The sequence below is a fragment of the Canis lupus genome, chromosome 16, assembly GCF_003254725.2.
Source record: "Canis lupus dingo isolate Sandy chromosome 16, ASM325472v2, whole genome shotgun sequence".
In the NCBI taxonomy this organism is placed as follows: Eukaryota; Metazoa; Chordata; class Mammalia; order Carnivora; family Canidae; genus Canis; species Canis lupus.
The window spans coordinates 52,099,524-52,116,016 of record NC_064258.1 but is presented as its reverse complement, the minus strand read 5'-3'; the positions used below and the strand labels follow the sequence as shown (position 1 = coordinate 52,116,016).

Here is a 16,493-nt window from a genome sequence, read left to right as displayed (position 1 = left end):
CTTTTTAAAAATATTTATTTATTTGAGATTCAGAGAGAGAGAGCATTGGAGTGGGGAGGGGAGTGGGAGAGGGAGAGAGAATCCTCAAGTAGACTCCCCACTGAGCATGGAGCCTGCTGCCCAGGGCTTCACCCAGGACCCTACTAAGATCATGATCTGAGCCAAAGTCAAGAGTTGGCCAAGTTACCAACTGGGATGGCCAAGTTACCACCCAGGGATCCCATCCAGCATCTATCAATAAGTAGGGTATATATAATGCAAATAAAAGCATGTTCCATGATATTTCTGAGAATCTGAACTAATTTTTATTCATTTTTAATAGCATGCCTTAAATTATAATTAGGCTGGATTATGTTCTCCTGTAAGAAAGGTAACAGAAATCTACTGTCATTTAGAGAACAGTAACAGTGAGATTGTTCTCTCTTGATTTGAAATATTTCTACTTCTCAATCCTTCAATTCCCTAATCAAAAGCTAAAATATTTTATGAGCTAACTCTGTATTTCTTTTTACACATAGGGGTTTTGCAAGCTATAACCACCATCATTCCCTTCAATGACTAGCTGAGCATTTAAGCTAATTCTTATTTCTCAAATAAGAAATTTCATTTTTCTTATTTAAGTTCTTTCAGGAAATAGATGTGATCTAATTCTGTCTTGGCAGATATTCATTGAATATTTTTGTTGGTGGTGCAATTTACTATCTTAGCATTTTGAGAAGCCCCAGAAATAATGTGGAATAACAAGAGAAGTTTGTAAATACTCTGAGCTGATAATTTTACTGTACTGGATATAAAAGCAGATGGTTTTCTAATACAGCTATAGATATACTAAATCTATTTAACCTACATCAACCAACATAACAGTTCAATAAGAAGGAAAACCAGTTAAAATAGAATACCTTAATCCAAGGTCGGCTACATTATTTTCAAAGATAGATTACCCAATGATTTTGACCCAGTTTGACTGGTTTTAGATTCACATAAATCAATGTTAATCTAAGACAAAATATTCATTTCATATGGTTGATTTAACTGGAGGTAGAAAATCACTATTTAAAAAATTGTAGAGTTCTCTACAATGTTCATTTGTCTCAGCCACTTTTAAAATGCTTTCTTATTGGCAACTATCCAGATTAATAAATCTATATCCTTGGATTTTGTGGCATACACATTGTTCAGTTGAAGTTTACTTCTAATACATGATGGCATTATGATTAAAATATGCATACTTTAGAGTTGACTTTAGGGTTTGCTTTAAGTAGATAGGAAAGTTAAACTATGATGCCGTATTTCCTGGATATTATTCATGACCAGGTAAATCTGACAAGCGTCCATACCCTACAGACAACTTTTTCTGATAGCTTCTTATAGTTTATTTTAAAGGGCCCAAGGTACACTATCACATAATTTATAGCCCTGAAGAATATACACTAAGGGATCTGATATAGAAAAATATATTATGAACTTTAATTACATTTTCTGGTAAAGTCATAAATGAATAATGATATAAAAACAAGCATATTTGTGAAGAGAGTATACATTCTAATACCATAGCTGTAATTTCCTGTCTATGGAGAGAAATGATAATCCACACAGGACAAAGAAAATAATGCAAGAGGAGGGTTTTTGTTTTTGTTTTTTTATTAAGCTACCATGTGCTAGACATAATCTCATTTACATGTCTTACAAACCTTGCCAAGCAAGTTGAAACAAAGCAGAAAAAAAAAAAATTCAGTCATTTTAAATAAGTTTTGCAATATCACACAGCTCATCTTTGAACCATCCTACATTTCCTCATAGTATTTAAAATGATTCCATTCAATCAATTATTAAGTTAGAGATTGTTACCTAATGTCTTTGTGCTCTGGTGGAAAATAAACTCCATGGCCACTTTATATTCTCCAGAATGTGGGCTTGTATTTGCTTTTAATAAATATTCGTTGTATAAATGAATGGCTCCTTCACAGGGGTGGATAGATGGATCAAAAGCAAATAAGAAAATATGATGGAGAATTTTAGCATCATTTAGTAGGATGGGGCTTTCTCTAATACTTTTTACAAATCCAGGCATCTTAAAAACTTCCTGTATATTCTAATTTGGTCCACGTTAGCTTATGTTCATCCTATATTAGATTCCTGTGGCTGCTCTACTAAGTTATCACAAACCTGATGGGTTAAGACAATAGCAATTTATTCTCCATTGGCTCTGGAGTGCTACATATTCTCTTTCAGTTTTCCTCCAGTCTGAATTCCATGTGTCTGTGCAAGTTTCTGCTCCTGGTCGCCTCTAGCATCCAGCAGCTGATGCCATTCCTTGGCATTCCTGGCTTAGGGCCGTATCCCTTCAATCTGTGTCGATTTTTAAGTGGCCTTTGCTTCTGTGTGTCTGGGTGTCAAAGCTCCTTTGCTACTCTCTCATAAGGATGTTTGTGATGGATTTTGGGATCACCTGGAAAACCCAGAATGATCTCCACATGCCATGATCCTTAACCACACAGCAAAGACTTTTCCCTTTAAGGTAACATTTACAGTTTCCAGGGATTTGAACCTGAAATCTTTGGGTTACCATTATTCAGCCTACTACTCCTTCCTGACATAACTCATCATTAAGTATTTCAAGGATTTTCCATTTGCAGATCCTGGTTCAAGGGCTTAAGCTTACAAAACGTATGAATTGAAGTTGCTAAGTATAAGTCTGTCCTTGGACCATGCAGAAAATTAAACTCTGTGGACAAATTCATTTCCATTTAAAAGAGTTAAAAATGAGAGCTTGGAAGAGCATGGGGTGTTTTCATTTGTATCAAATGCAGTATGAAATTTCATAGTATCCCTTATCCCATTCATTGTAAAATCGTTAAAAATTTGTGGACTATTAGTAATTACTGTTCATGACTTCCCTTAAACTCATACTTTACTCAAATGTCTCATCTTTATTTATCACTTGTGAAATGATTTTAACTTTTTTAAGATTTTATTTATTTATTCATGAAACACACAGAGAGAGAGAGAGAGAGAGAGAGAGAGGCAGAGACATAGAGGGAGAAGCAGGCTCCATGCAGCAAGCATGATGTGGGACTTAATCCTGGGACTCCAGGATCACACCTTGAGCTGAAGGCAGACGCTCTACCGCTGAGCCACCCAGGCATCCCAATGATTTTCATTTTTGATCTATATTTATTAACTGTATATTGAAGAGACAACATAGAAAGAAAATTGACTAAAGCAAATGATTGGCTTATTTATTGGCTGGATAAAACAAAATACATGGAGAAATTAGGAACTCCTCATTTATGTCTTAACCAAAAAATAGAACAAATTATAATATTGCTTTGTGTGAAACAAAAGAGTTAATGTATTGAGAAACAAGGAAATATACTGGCTTACAAAAAGAAATATATAATACAGATGGCAATAATCTCATTGAGATTCTCATAAAATTAACTGACTTTTCAATAACATTTTAATGCCCATTATTAGTAAATTGCTGTTCTGAGGCTTCTTGGGCAGCATCCACCTGGGTCTCTTGGAAAGCCTGCTCTGCATGAAGCCAGCTGCCATGAAAGAAGTCCAAATCCCTGAGACCGCCATGCTGTGAAGAAGTCCAAGTTAGCCATGGAGTAATAGCCATGTTGAAAAAGAGGTGCCTGACTAGCTAATGTGTCCAGCCATCCCAGCTCAGATGTCAGAGATAGGGATGAAAAAGCTGTCAGATGATTCCAGCCCTACCCGTTATCTTACTGTCACTTCAGAAGGAACCCCAGCTAAGAACCACCCAGCTGAGCCCAAACTCCCAAACTATGAGAGATTATAATGAATAGTCACTTCAAGTCATTAAACTTTGGGGTTATGTTACATAGAAATAGATCATTAAGACACACCTCCTGTTTATAGGCGAAGAAGTTGTAGTTCAGAAAAGTTAAGCAAATTGCTCAAGGTCACATTAACAAGTAATAATTTAGAATTCAAACTTAATTTTTTTCATTCTCATACATTTTCATGCCCCTTCAAATCATTCTACCACCTTTAGGTGTCCCAGCTTTTTGCTTCCTTGCTCTTCCACTGTTAGCATCCTATTAAGGTTTCAGCATGTCCAGAACTAGTTTCCTCTCTACATTCTCTTCTTCCATTTTCCTTCTGGCTCCTTCTTCATGGCCAGATTATGATCTTCATAATAACAGTGACAGCTTATATTTAAAAAGTCTGAACCAAATGCTAGGGACTTAGCACATAACATTTGTATTTGTTATTTCATTTAATCTTCTCACAAACCATCCTACACATCATAGTCAAATTGTCATCACTAGATTCTGCATTTAATAAACCATATTTTGCGAATAATTTCCTTCTTCGTTGGAATACACTCCGTGTTCTGTAGGATATTTTTATTGTGGAAGACAATGAAAAACAAACATGGATATTGAGGTAATTGCAGGTGGTGACAAGTGCCATGAAAAATAAATAAATAAATGAAGTGATGCCATAGGGAGCATTATTCCTGGGGCATAGTGCTTTCAAGTAACTACCCAGGGTATAGTGGTCAAATAGAGTTTCTCTGAGAAGGGAGTAATCAGGCTGAGATCAGAAAAATGGAAACGTGTGTGAGGCCAACCTCACCAAATGAAGATCAAGGAGAAAAGTGTTCTAAGCAATGGGTATAACCAACACAAAGACCTTGAGCCTTAAATAGCTTGAGAAATTCAACAGACTTAAATAATGTCTATTTACTCAGAAGTAATAGTAATAATTAAGAAAAAAAATTAAAAATGGAGGGATTAACAGGGGCTGATTTATGCAGAACAATGTAGTGATGGGGAATTTGGCTTTTTTTTAAATTATTTTTTTATTGGAGTTCAATTTGCCAACATATAGTATAACACCCAGTGCTAATCCTGTCAAGTGCCCGCTTCAGTGCCCATCACCCAGTCACCCCAACCCCGAGCTCATCTCCCTTTCCACTATCCCTCATTTGTTTCCCAGATTTAGGAGTCTCTCATGTTCTGTATCCCTCACTGATATTTCCCACTCATTTTTCTCTTTTACCCTTTTTTCACTTTCATTATATTTATACTCCCCTTATGAATGAGACCACATAATATTTGTCGTTCTCCGGTTGACTTACTTCACTCAGCATAATACCTTCCAGTTCCATCCACGCCTGCCTTCAGCCCAGGGTGTGAACCTGGAGTCCTGGGATCGAGTTCCATGTCAGGCTCCCGATCCCATGTCAGGCTCCCGGCATGGAGCCTGCTTCTCCCTCTGCCTGTGTCTCTGCCTCTCTCTGCCTGTCTCTCTCTCTGTCTATCATAAATAAATAAATAAATAAATAAATAAATAAATAAATAAATAAATCTTTAAAAAAATATTAACAAAGCATTACAGTCTGAAAATATGCAGGGGACAATCCCAATCTTTTGGTACTGGTTAAGACCTGATTTGTGACCCAGTATATGGTCTATTCTGGAGAAAGTTCCATGTGCACTTGAGAAGAATGTGTATTCAGTTGTGTTTGGATGTAAAGTTCTGTAAACATCTGTGAAGTCCATCTGGTCCAGTGTAGCATTTAAAGCTCTTGTTTCTTTGGAGATGTTGTGCTTTGAAAATCCGTCATTTAGAGAAAATGCTGTGTTGAAGTCTCCCAGCATAAGTGTGTTATTATCTGTGTGTGTCTCAACTTTGGTTATTAATTGATATACATCAGGGCTAGCTCCCACATTCGGGGTATAAATATTCATGATTGTTAGGTCCTCTTGTTGGATAGATCCTTTAAGTATGATATAGTGTCCCTCTTCATCTCTCACTACAGTCTTTGGGACACACTTTAATTTCTCTGATATAAGGATGGCTACCCCTGCTTTCTTTTGAGGACCATTTGAATGGTCCATGGTTCTCCAACCTTTTATTTTCAGGCTGTAGGTGTCCTTATGTCTAAAATGAGTCTCTTGGAGACAGTAAATAGATGGGTCTTGCTTTTTTATCCAGTCTGAAACCCTGCACCTTCTGATGGGGTCATTAAGCCCATTCACGTTTAGAGTACTATTGAAAGATACAGATTTAGTGTCATCATGACACCTATTCAGTCCCTGTTTTTGTGGATTGTTCCCTTGGACCTCCTCTTTCTTTTACAGGGTCCCCCTTAATATTTCTGGCAGAGCTGGCTTGGTGGTCACATATTCTTTCAGTTTCTGCCTATCTTGGAAGCTCTTTATCTCTCCTGCTATTCTGAATGAGAGCCTTGCTGGATAAAGTATTGTTGGCTGCAGGTTCTTCTCATTTAGGACCCTGACTACAGCCTGCTGACGCTTTCTCACCTGCCAGGTCTCTGTGGAGAGGTCTGCTGTTGTCCTAATGCTTCTCCCCATAAAAGTCAGGGATTTCTTGTCTCTTGCTGCTTTAAGGATCTTCTCTTTATGTTTGGAATTTGCAAGCTTCACTATTAAATGTCGAGGTGTTGACGATTTTTATGGATTTTAGGGGGAATCTGTCTATCTCCTGGATCTGAATGCCTGTTTCTCTTCCCAAGTTAGGGAAGTTCTCAGCTATGATTTGTTCAAATACACTTTCTGGTCCTCTGTCCCTTTTGGCGCCCTCGGGAACCCCAATTAAACGTGGATTTTTCCTTCTGAGGCTGTCATTTATTTCCTTTAACCTATCCTCATGGTCTTTTAATTGTCTTTCTCTTTTTTCCTCAGTTTCCATCCTTGCCATCCACTTGTCTTCTATGTCACTCACTCATTCTTCTACCTCGTTAACCCTCGTCGTTAGGACCTCCAGTTTGGATTGCATCTCATTTAATTGATTTTTAATTTCGGCCTGATTAGATCTAAATCTGCAGTCATGAAGTCTCTTGAATCCTTTATGCTTTTTTCTAGAGCCACCAGTAGCTTTATGATTGTGCTTCTGAATTGGCTTTCTGACATTCAGTTGTATTCGAAATTTTGTAACTCTGTGGGAGAGAGGACTGTTTCTGATTCTTTGTTTTGAGGTGAGTTTTTCCTTCTAGTCAGTTTGCTCAGTGCAGAGTGGCCAACAACATGTTGTACTGGAAAAAGGAGGAAAACAGAAAAAACAAAGTAAAAAAGAATAAAAAAGGGGGTGGGGAAACAACAGAAACAAACAGGAAAGAAAGAACAAAGGGAGTATCCTCTGATTCTATATACTGTAAATCCCTCGACTTCCCCTGGAACTTTCCAGTGGTGCTTGGTCAATAACTTGCTTTTCCCCTGACCTTCCAACTGGCCTTCTGGGGGAGGGGCCTGCTGTGCTGATTCTCAGGTGTGTGCACCTGGGGGAGCTGCCCAGCCCTCTGCCAGGTCTACAGTTCAGTGGGATTCTTTATCCTGTGAGGCCCTTGCTCAGGCCCAGGTACAGGGTGACACCAGGAGGGACAACCACAGTGGCGGCGGCCAGCTGTCCAGCCCTGGAGTCAGCTCCCACAGTAACTACTGCAGCTCCTAGAGCACACGGGACTGGGTGCTCCGGGGTAGGGGCACGATCTGCACAGCTCTGGGCCTGGCTGCAGGAGTGACCCGGCTGTCTTGTGACCTCCCAGCCTCTGCCTGTCCTGGGGGAGCCCCGGATCCTCGGCTGTGTCCCCTGGTGCCCTGGGCTCCGGGCCTGCAACACTGTGAATGGACCTAAAGTACCATGTTGTGTAATTTAAAAGCATCAGAGTCAATTTTGTGTAAAGTTAACTTATCCTTTATTACAATAAAACTCTATAAGCCAGGGATTTGTACTATGGGACTTGGGTAGATAAACGAAGGAGATTTGGCTAAAAAAAAAAAAAAAAAAAAAAAAAAAAAATTCTATAAGCCATTATACAGGTTAAAGGTTAAAGAAAAACTCAAAATATAGAAACAGTGAAATAACAGGGGAGGGCAAGCCCCTGTTGGGCTGCAGCCATCACGAGCCCCGCGGTGGGAGCTGGGGCGGGCCCCTGAGGTGGTCAGGGGGCTGCTAAGGGGGCTGCTAACGGGTCAAAGCAGGTTGTTCCAGAGGCAGGTTGCAGGTCTGGCCCTCTGGGGACCCCGATTGCAGGCACCAGGGCCTACTCCTCCGGGGTGGCCATGGGAGCAGGGGGCTCCTCCTCATCGTGGCAAGGAACCATAGGTTCGACCAACACGTGCACCACCTTCACCTCAGGAACCAGCATCTCTGCCTTGACCAGGTCCTCATCTCCAGCAGCCACTATCCCTTCAGACCCTGAACCTTCCCCAGGCTCCACAGTGGGAGCTGGGGCGGGCTCTTCGGGTGGCTCAACGGGTTGCTCCATCCCCGAGGCCAGTTGCTCCATCGAGTTAGGTGGTGGCTGGGGCACATCCACGACCTCGAGAGCAGGGGGTGGCGCCTGCTCCTCATCCAGGGCTCCCAGGGGTGCAGGGGACTCCTGCAGGGCAGCAGTGACCACTATCTGCAGGGGCTTTGCCTCCCCAGCAGGCGGCTCATCGCAGGCCAAGCCCTCAGCCCCAGCAGCCAGGCCCCACGGGGCAGCAGGCCCCACGGTCGGAGCTGGCGTGCGCTGCAGAGTGGATTCAGGGTGTTTTCCTCGGGCCAAAGCTGTAGATCCAAGAAGACAAAGTATCACCACCAGGACGGACTGTCCACGTCCCTCCCAAATCAAGGCCACTCTTTCCACCCCTCCCCGTGTGTGAGGGCAAGAGCCCTGGGAGGTGTCCCCAGGCTGCAGCCCGTGGGGTGGGGTGTGAGCCCACCCCTGCTCCTGGCCCAGCTGCACGGAGGCTGCATCTGCGGGCCCCCCCCGTCCCCAGCTCGGCCACCCCCAGTCCTCCTCACCCCCAGCCTCTCGCTCCGCTGCATGGAGGCGTCTGAATTGCCTCAGGTGACGCAGGGCCCGGAGATGCGCATCTGTGCCTGGCATGTGCTGTCTTAGTATTTGGAGGAGTTTTATAAGGGAGGGAAATTCTGGGAACTGATGAAAGTCGTCCCCATAATAATTCAACCATATTTCCATCATGAAGGAGATGGCCCTGGGGAGGGACAGGCGGGCACAGGCGTCAGAAGACAGGGCTCTGTCACATGCAGGTGTCCTGGGGAAGCCCTGCAGGACCCGGGGCCCGGCTTCCCGTGCGGGGTGTCGGAGGCCAGTCCTGCTCCTCGTCCCCCTGCCACCTGGCGGTCCTGCCTGCCACAGGCCTGCTCCCCGAGGAGGGGCTGGGATGCAGCCTCTGTGTGGGGAGCCCAGGCCCAGCGGGGTGACCATCAGCTTCTCTCCTGGAGAAGCGGGGCTCCCTCCTCAGCCTGGTCCCTGCCCACCTGCCCCTTGAGTCCACCGGCAGGCATCGGGGGACGGGGGGCGTCTGGCCTGTCATTGCCCTCACTGCACACACTGTCGCTCTGGGAAGCTCCAAGGCAGGAGGGCTCGGGCTCTGTGTCCTGCCAGGCCTTGCCAGGAGCCGCCCAGGACCGCCACCTTCCCTCCTGTGGCTCTGGGCTGCCTCCCTCCCGAGGGGCCCCCGGGGGTGTCCTTCCACTGACTCTAATCTCCCATCTCCCACGGGGCGGGGGCCGCCTGGTCCGGGAGCCCTCACCGGCCCTCCTGAGCACCTGCTGTGCCCCTGGGTCCAGGTGCCACCAGATTGGGGAGTGCGATGCTCCCCACCCCCTCTGCTCTGGGTCCCAGGTGTGGGGCAGAGAGAGGGTTGGGGGGGATGGAGAAGGTCTCCCTGAGGGGTCCCAGTGCCTCCCACCAAACCCGCACCCCATCCACCGCTCTCCTTCGCTCTTTTCCAGAAGGGGCATTAGACCTTTTCCCTGTCACAGGAATTGCAGATGTGTGGGGTGAGGGTGCAGCCCCCCCCCAGCCCCACAGCCCCCTCGCTGCCCTCCTGGAGAAGGAAGGCCCTCCTGCAGGAGCCGGAGTCACTCACAGTTTCCAGCACTGCAGGACCACATCGTTGTTACCCCAGGCATCTGCGATGTACCCATACCTAGAGGAGGGCGGGGGCATCCCATGAATCGTGCTGGGGACGTGACATCTCATCATGGGGGCTGTCACCCTCTGACCCTGACTAGGCCGGAGCCCCGGGGGCCGTCAGCTCTGTGCGTGGGGCCACGGGCAGATCCCGGAGAAGCGCCCGCACCTGCTGGGGCCTCCTGAAGGCTTGAGCATGAAAGGGCTCCGGCCAGGCCCATGGCCCATATCCTAGTGGGCTTGGGGGGTCCCGGGGTCCCCCGGTCTGGCTGCTCCAGGACACAGACCCCCGATAGACTCTCAAACCTCCCTTTCAATGGGGAAACAGGCCACTCAGGACCCTGGTGATGGGGGGGAGGGGAGGAGGCACAGGCCTGGTCACGGGGAGGAGGACGGCTGCTGAGCACAGGCACAGCCCCTCTGGCCGACCCGCCACAGGCCAGGCCCCGGGGCTGCCCTCCAGGACCCCGCTAGGCCCTGGGGGACCCTGCTCCAGGCTGGGGAGCAGCCCGAGGCCGGGAAGCTCACACCATCCCCAGCCTCCCCAGCAGCAGGTGGCCCAGCCCTGGGCTGCGGAGGGGCAGGTGCTCACTCGGTGAACAGCAGGTCCAGCACCTCGTCCGTGGTGGCGAATTGATGGTAATCTTCCAGGAAGCTGAGGACGTAGATGACGTCCCTGCGCTGCAAGGCGAGCAGCAGTTGTCGGACTTTGTGCTCCAGCAGCTCCGTCCGGCTGAGCTTGGTCAGGACGATCTGATGCCCCTTCCCGGCCGCGGCCCCTGCACCCTGAGGTGGGACAGAGGGGACGTGCAGCCTGCAGGGAGCCGCCGGGAGGCCTGGGATCCCGCCCCGGCAGGCCCTGCGCTGGGGCCCCGTGGGCTTGAGGAGCTGGGGCTCCCTCTCCCGCTCAAGCTCCCTGCCTGTCTCCTACACAAACAGGACCAACTATGCAATAAAGAAACAATCTCAGAGGATAAATGTTCAAAATATTTGGATCAATACGAGGACCTCAAGAGACACAGACAGAGAGACCGAGAGAGGCAGCCACACAGACAGAGGGAGAAGCAGCCCGTGCAGGGAGCCCAGGCGGGGCTCGATCCCGGGCCTCGGAGATCAGGCCTGGGGGAAGGCAGGCGCTAACCCCCGGGCGACCAGGCCTCCCCTGAGGGCTCTATTCTGATGTTCCCACACATCTGTGCGCAGGGACTCTGCATCTGGCCCAGGCAGGGGCAGGGCCATGGGGGCAGGTGTGGGGAGGGGGGATCCAGACTCATGTGGGAGCAGGAGTGTCGGGGGGCCCAGGGGGTAGCAGGCTGGCTTCTGGGACCCGGGGTCCTTCCTGCCGCATCAGGGCCCGGGTGTCGGGGGGCCCAGCCCCTGCACTCACCCTGAGCCTGCGCTGGCCTCCGTTAGCTGCGCAGGGCACCTCCCTGCTCCTGGAGGCGGTGGGGCAGACGACCCCTTCCTCCTGCTCGCGCCCCACGACCCGGGTGGAGCTCTGTGGAGACAGTGCCCGGCAGCCAGGCAGGAGGCCTCAGCGCCCGGTCTGGCCCTTCGGCTGGGCCGCACCCCCAGCTGCCTCCACCCAGACACCCCACAGTGCAGGCGGCACCCACCGCCCCCGGGGACAGCAAAGGGATGCGGCTGCAGGGCTTCGGGGTGACTCCGGGGCGGGTAGAGGACCTCAGGAACCCTGTTTCCCCCCTGCCCACCTTGACATCAGGGTGACCCTGAAGGGATCCCCGGGTAACCTGCCGCCCTGCAGCGTCCCCCAGCCTGGATGGGACCTGCCCACACATCCCTGGTTCCCTGAACCTGAGGAGGAGGGGATGGGGCTCCCAGGATGGTGGCACCGGGGGCCTGGCCTGGCCTGCGCTGTGTTACCTGACGGCGCCTCCGGATCACCGCCCTGACACCTTGGTACCTATGCTGGAGCCACTGCCTACAGCATAGGAACAAGCCGCACCCCTGGGGTTCCTGGGAGCCAGAGCCCCCAGACGTGGGCCGGCAGCAAGAGAACATCCTCCAGTAGCAGATGTCTCCAGCCAAGTGAGCCTGAGCTGGGGCTGCACTGGATGCGGGTGCCTGGTTACGGGGGTTCCAAGTTCTGTTGGGCTCTGTGACACGGCAGTGACCTCACTTCCTGGGACCCCCTCCCTGACCCACTCCTGGAGGAAGCTGCAGGGGCAGCGCTCGTGCTGCCAACGCCCCCCTCCCTGTAGGCAATGGCCTGTGCACACAGGGACACAACCACACCCCTGTCCACAGGCCCCGGGGAAGGACTGTGTGCACCCAGGGCCCCAGCTTGGACACACACCTGGGTTCAGACACGACTGTCCAGTCTTCCCCGGTTTGACCCCGGAGAAGCTGTTGTGCCCGTCGGGGATGGTCTGCATCTTGCCTGTGGGATAGGGAGTGTCCTAGCGGGTGCTTCCCCCAGATGTCCCCAGGCCACTGTGGCCTCATATCTATGACCTTGGAGGCGGGTGTCACCTGCAGGACATACCTCCACCCACACGTTCTTCCTTGGTGTGTACATGCGTCCAGGTCCACGAGGTCCTGTGTGCACAGGATTAACACACTAATGTTACCTATATGGCAGGGCTGTTTAGCTGTAAAATACTGCAAAAAACTACCTATTACAATGTCTGCTATTTATTGGTGTCACCAGTGATGTCGATGATAAGAGTCTTTTAAAAAGATACTTTTATTTTAAGGTTATACTTTATTATACAGCTCTAAAGCCACACATGTTTTAAAATCCTAAATCCACATTGGGCCAGAACAGCTGGCTGATAAATAGATTACATTCCAAATATGTGTCAGTAGACACCATTAGCCAAATTGAAAAAAAAATAATAGAAAAAGAGAGGCACTTTCTAGGGACAGTGTCCTTTACATCTCAAGACTATGTCTTGTTTTTTACATGTGGTATCTTATAGTAGTTGGAATTTTTGGTATTTTAAATAAAGGGATTATTTTCCTAACACACACACACACACACACACACACACACACACACGGGCACCGGTACCCTCATTCTGGAGGCCCAGAAGATGACAGTCCCCCCGGGGCAGGGATGGGCAATAGCTCCCCACGATCCTAGGCTCCTGAATCCAAGGCAAACCCTACAGAAGGTGTCGGGGTCTTGGCCTAGAAGGGGTGAGGCCGTCCTCATCCTGAACCCCTGCCTGTCGTGCGTTCCGGGCCCTTCCCTCGTTTCCCCTGGGTGAGCTGTGGACGGCGGTGCCCCCAGTGGGTCGCCCTGACCTGGGCCCTAGGAAACCTGCCGTCAGTCGCAGAACTGAACGTAGACAGGAGGCCCTGACTCTCCAGCCTGACCCCGACTGAACTGAAATCATGTGGTGTGTCCACGCACACTGACCGAGAAACAGAGACACGGACACACATGCAGACCATGTGCAGAACTAGGAAGTTAGCAGAGGAGAAGCAACATCATTGAAGATCATTAAATAAAAAAAGAAAGAAAGCTGAATGTCGAATGGACAAAATGGAGAACTTAAAATAGAATCATGAAAAAATAATTCATCAAACCAAAAAGCAGAAAGAGGGATAAAGAGGCAGGAGCACATCGGTGACACAAAGCGGCAAGCCTTGAATGTGAGGATGATCGTGCCTCACGGACTCCACGGAACACAAGTCGAGCAACAAGCAGCACCTTCCAGCAAAGGCCTAAGTGGATTATTTTGTGTTGTTTTGATTTAAAGATTTTTATTTCTTTATTCATGAGAGTGACAGAGAGTGAGAGAGGCAGAGACATAGGCCGAGGGAGAAGCAGGCTCCGTGCAGGGAGCCTGATGGGAGACTCGATCCCGGATCCCAGGATCAGGCCCTGGGCCGAAGGTGGATGCTCAACCCCTGAGTCACTTGGGGGGTCTAGACTAAGCTAATTAAAATTTACAAGTGATTGTGAATACTCTGTTTGTAATGTGGTGAAATTTCTGTTTACTAAGAAAGAGAGGGCACCCTGGGTGGCTCAGCGGTTTAGTGCATCTTCACCTTACACCAAATACAAAAACTAACTCAAAATGGATTAAATCTAAATGCAGGACATAAACTAAAACCTCTTAGAAGAAAACATGCAGATAATCTTTTGACCTTGATTTTAGCATAGAATACTTCAATATGGCACAAAAAGCACTGGACTTCAGTGTTAAATGCTCTTGTTCTTCAGAGGACATAATAATGAAAATAAAAAAGCAATCCATATAATGGGATAAAATGTTTGTAAATCATATACCTAATGAGAAACTTATTTCCAGAATATACTGATAAGTCAATAATATAAGTACAAAAATCTCAATTTAAAAAAATGGGCAAAGGATATATAAATAGACATTTATCCAAGGAAGATCAGAAATTGCTGATAATTACTTGACAAGATACCTGACACATTTTCAATTTTCATTGTATCCATTACCAAAGCATCTAACCATACCGTGAAATAGACTCCTATATGTACCACACCGTACAGAACAGTGCCGCTTCCTAGATACTCAATGCAGTTGTTCCTCAGGACAATCCTATAAAATAGGTATCATGGTGCCCATTTTATAGATGAGGAAATTGAGGAAAAGGTACCTCATCAGAGTTTTACAAAGAGCAGGACGTAGAACTAGGATTTCATCTCAAACTTTTATTAAGTCCACAAGTCCAAAGATGACTTTTAGAGCTGTAAACTAAGTATTATATTAATGTTTTGGTCTATTCAGAGTTTTTCAACTAGAAGGAATCTGAATTTATAAATTGTAATTTTTCTAGAAATATTTGCTTTTTCTAAATGATCAGAATAATTAACAAAGTTCTATTCTTATATTTTCATAATCTCCTACATATGTAGGTTTATAGATCTACATCCTTTCTCATTATAATAAGGCTTCATTCAAATTTCTGTCCTCCTTCCTTTTTGGTGGATTAAGATTGATGAGATTTGGTGGATTAAGATTTCATTTAGAAATTAATAATTTTATTTTATTAATATTTTATATTTAGAAACATTTTAAAAAAATATACTTAACAATGGATTTACTCTACTTTTTATTTTTATCCATTATTTTATTTCAGTTATTATAAGATGCTTTAAATAATTATTTCTTCTGAAATTCTGGGAAAAGTTTACATTATTTTTATTATTTCTATTCTATTCTATTTTATTTATTTATTTTTAGAGAGAGAGGGAGGGAGAGAGAGAGAGAGAGAGAAACCACAGGAGTTGAGAGGGAGAGGCAGAGGGAGAGAGAGAGAGAGAATTGTAAGCAGGATCCACACCCAGTGTGATGTGGGACTCCATCTCATGACCCTGAGACATGATCTGAGCCAAAATCAAGAGTAGAACGCTTAACCAACTGAGCCATCCAGGTGCCCCTACTATCTCTATTTTAAAAAGCTTTAGCAAAATTCTTCTAAGTGAATGAATGTGTACTATTCTCTTTTTTGCCATTATTTTTCATTTTTAGGGCAAGGTCAGTTCCCATCTGATGGATGTCAATAACCATAGCTGATGATGATACTTGGTAATACGCTTTGTTTGACTGCACAGTAGTAGAATCCTCTTTGCAGACCTGTGGCTGGCAAGACAATTGTTTCAACCTCCAGTTACCATTAGGCTCGTATCAATCATATTTCTTCTACAGGAAGGGTGGCATCTTTCACTTCATATTCTAGATTCTATATTGTCTCTGTGCAGGGGATGCAACATTATCCCTCTTTGGATGGAATATTAGTAGAAATCACCAGTCTCCTTTCATAAAGGATTGCACTGCACTGTACTGCATATCCCACAATATTCAATCAATTCATTATTAGTTCTATTTTCTAACTATTTTTTTCAGAAACTTAAAGATATTTAAATTGGCATATAAATCCAAAAAAGAACTCCACAGAATATTTTGTGAAAAAGACACCTGGATACAGTGCTAGAGATGGTGTCGTCACAGTGCTTCTTCAGAGATACTTGGCACAGTGCAGCAAGAGTTAAATGAAAAATGAGAAACCATTTGAACGGTGACTACATTTAGAATTCTGTCCTAAAGAAACCTTTAAAGATATTCAGAATGTATATTTAGTATTATTTAGATCAGTAAGATAACAGCTGGAATTACATATTTAAAACAAAGGCATTTAAAAATAATTATGTGTTATATGTGTGATAAAGCATTAAATTCTACCCTTGAAAACAACATTACACTATGCCTTAACTAACAAGAATTAAAATAAAAACTTAAATGAACAAAAATAAAAATACAGGATAAAATAACACTGTTAGAGATTATAAGGAGTTCCCAAAAATCTTTTATTAGTGAAATTCATTAACATGAAAATACTCCAAAGTTAATGTTAAATGAAATAAGGGGTTAAAAACTGAAACAGAATATGTATATTGCAGAAAGATGAAAGATAGCGTTTTGAGGTGACTGTTATTATTCTCTTTTTTTTCAAGATTTTCCAGGTTTTTTATGATATGTATAAATCACTTCTATCACCTAAAACTTATAATTAAATTATTGTAACAATAAGTTGGAATTAATTTTATTGGTTAATT

The 16,493-nt window shown here is 45.7% G+C and overlaps 1 protein-coding gene across 1 annotated transcript in view; it reads right to left on the bottom strand.

The window, feature by feature from the left end:
• Positions 1–7,766: 7,766 nt before the first annotated feature.
• Positions 7,767–16,493, bottom strand: part of LOC112651130 (ral guanine nucleotide dissociation stimulator-like) — a 175,571-nt gene continuing 166,844 nt past the window's right edge. The window contains exons 3-8 of the mRNA XM_035700038.2: positions 12,438–12,490; positions 11,319–11,429; positions 10,524–10,717; positions 9,888–9,947; positions 8,794–8,987; positions 7,767–8,556 (exon numbers count right to left, since the gene is read on the bottom strand). Coding sequence (XP_035555931.2) covers positions 8,048–8,556; positions 8,794–8,987; positions 9,888–9,947; positions 10,524–10,717; positions 11,319–11,429; positions 12,438–12,490 — 1,121 coding nt within the window. The 3' untranslated portion in view covers positions 7,767–8,047. The remainder of the gene's footprint in view (positions 8,557–8,793; positions 8,988–9,887; positions 9,948–10,523; positions 10,718–11,318; positions 11,430–12,437; positions 12,491–16,493) is intronic.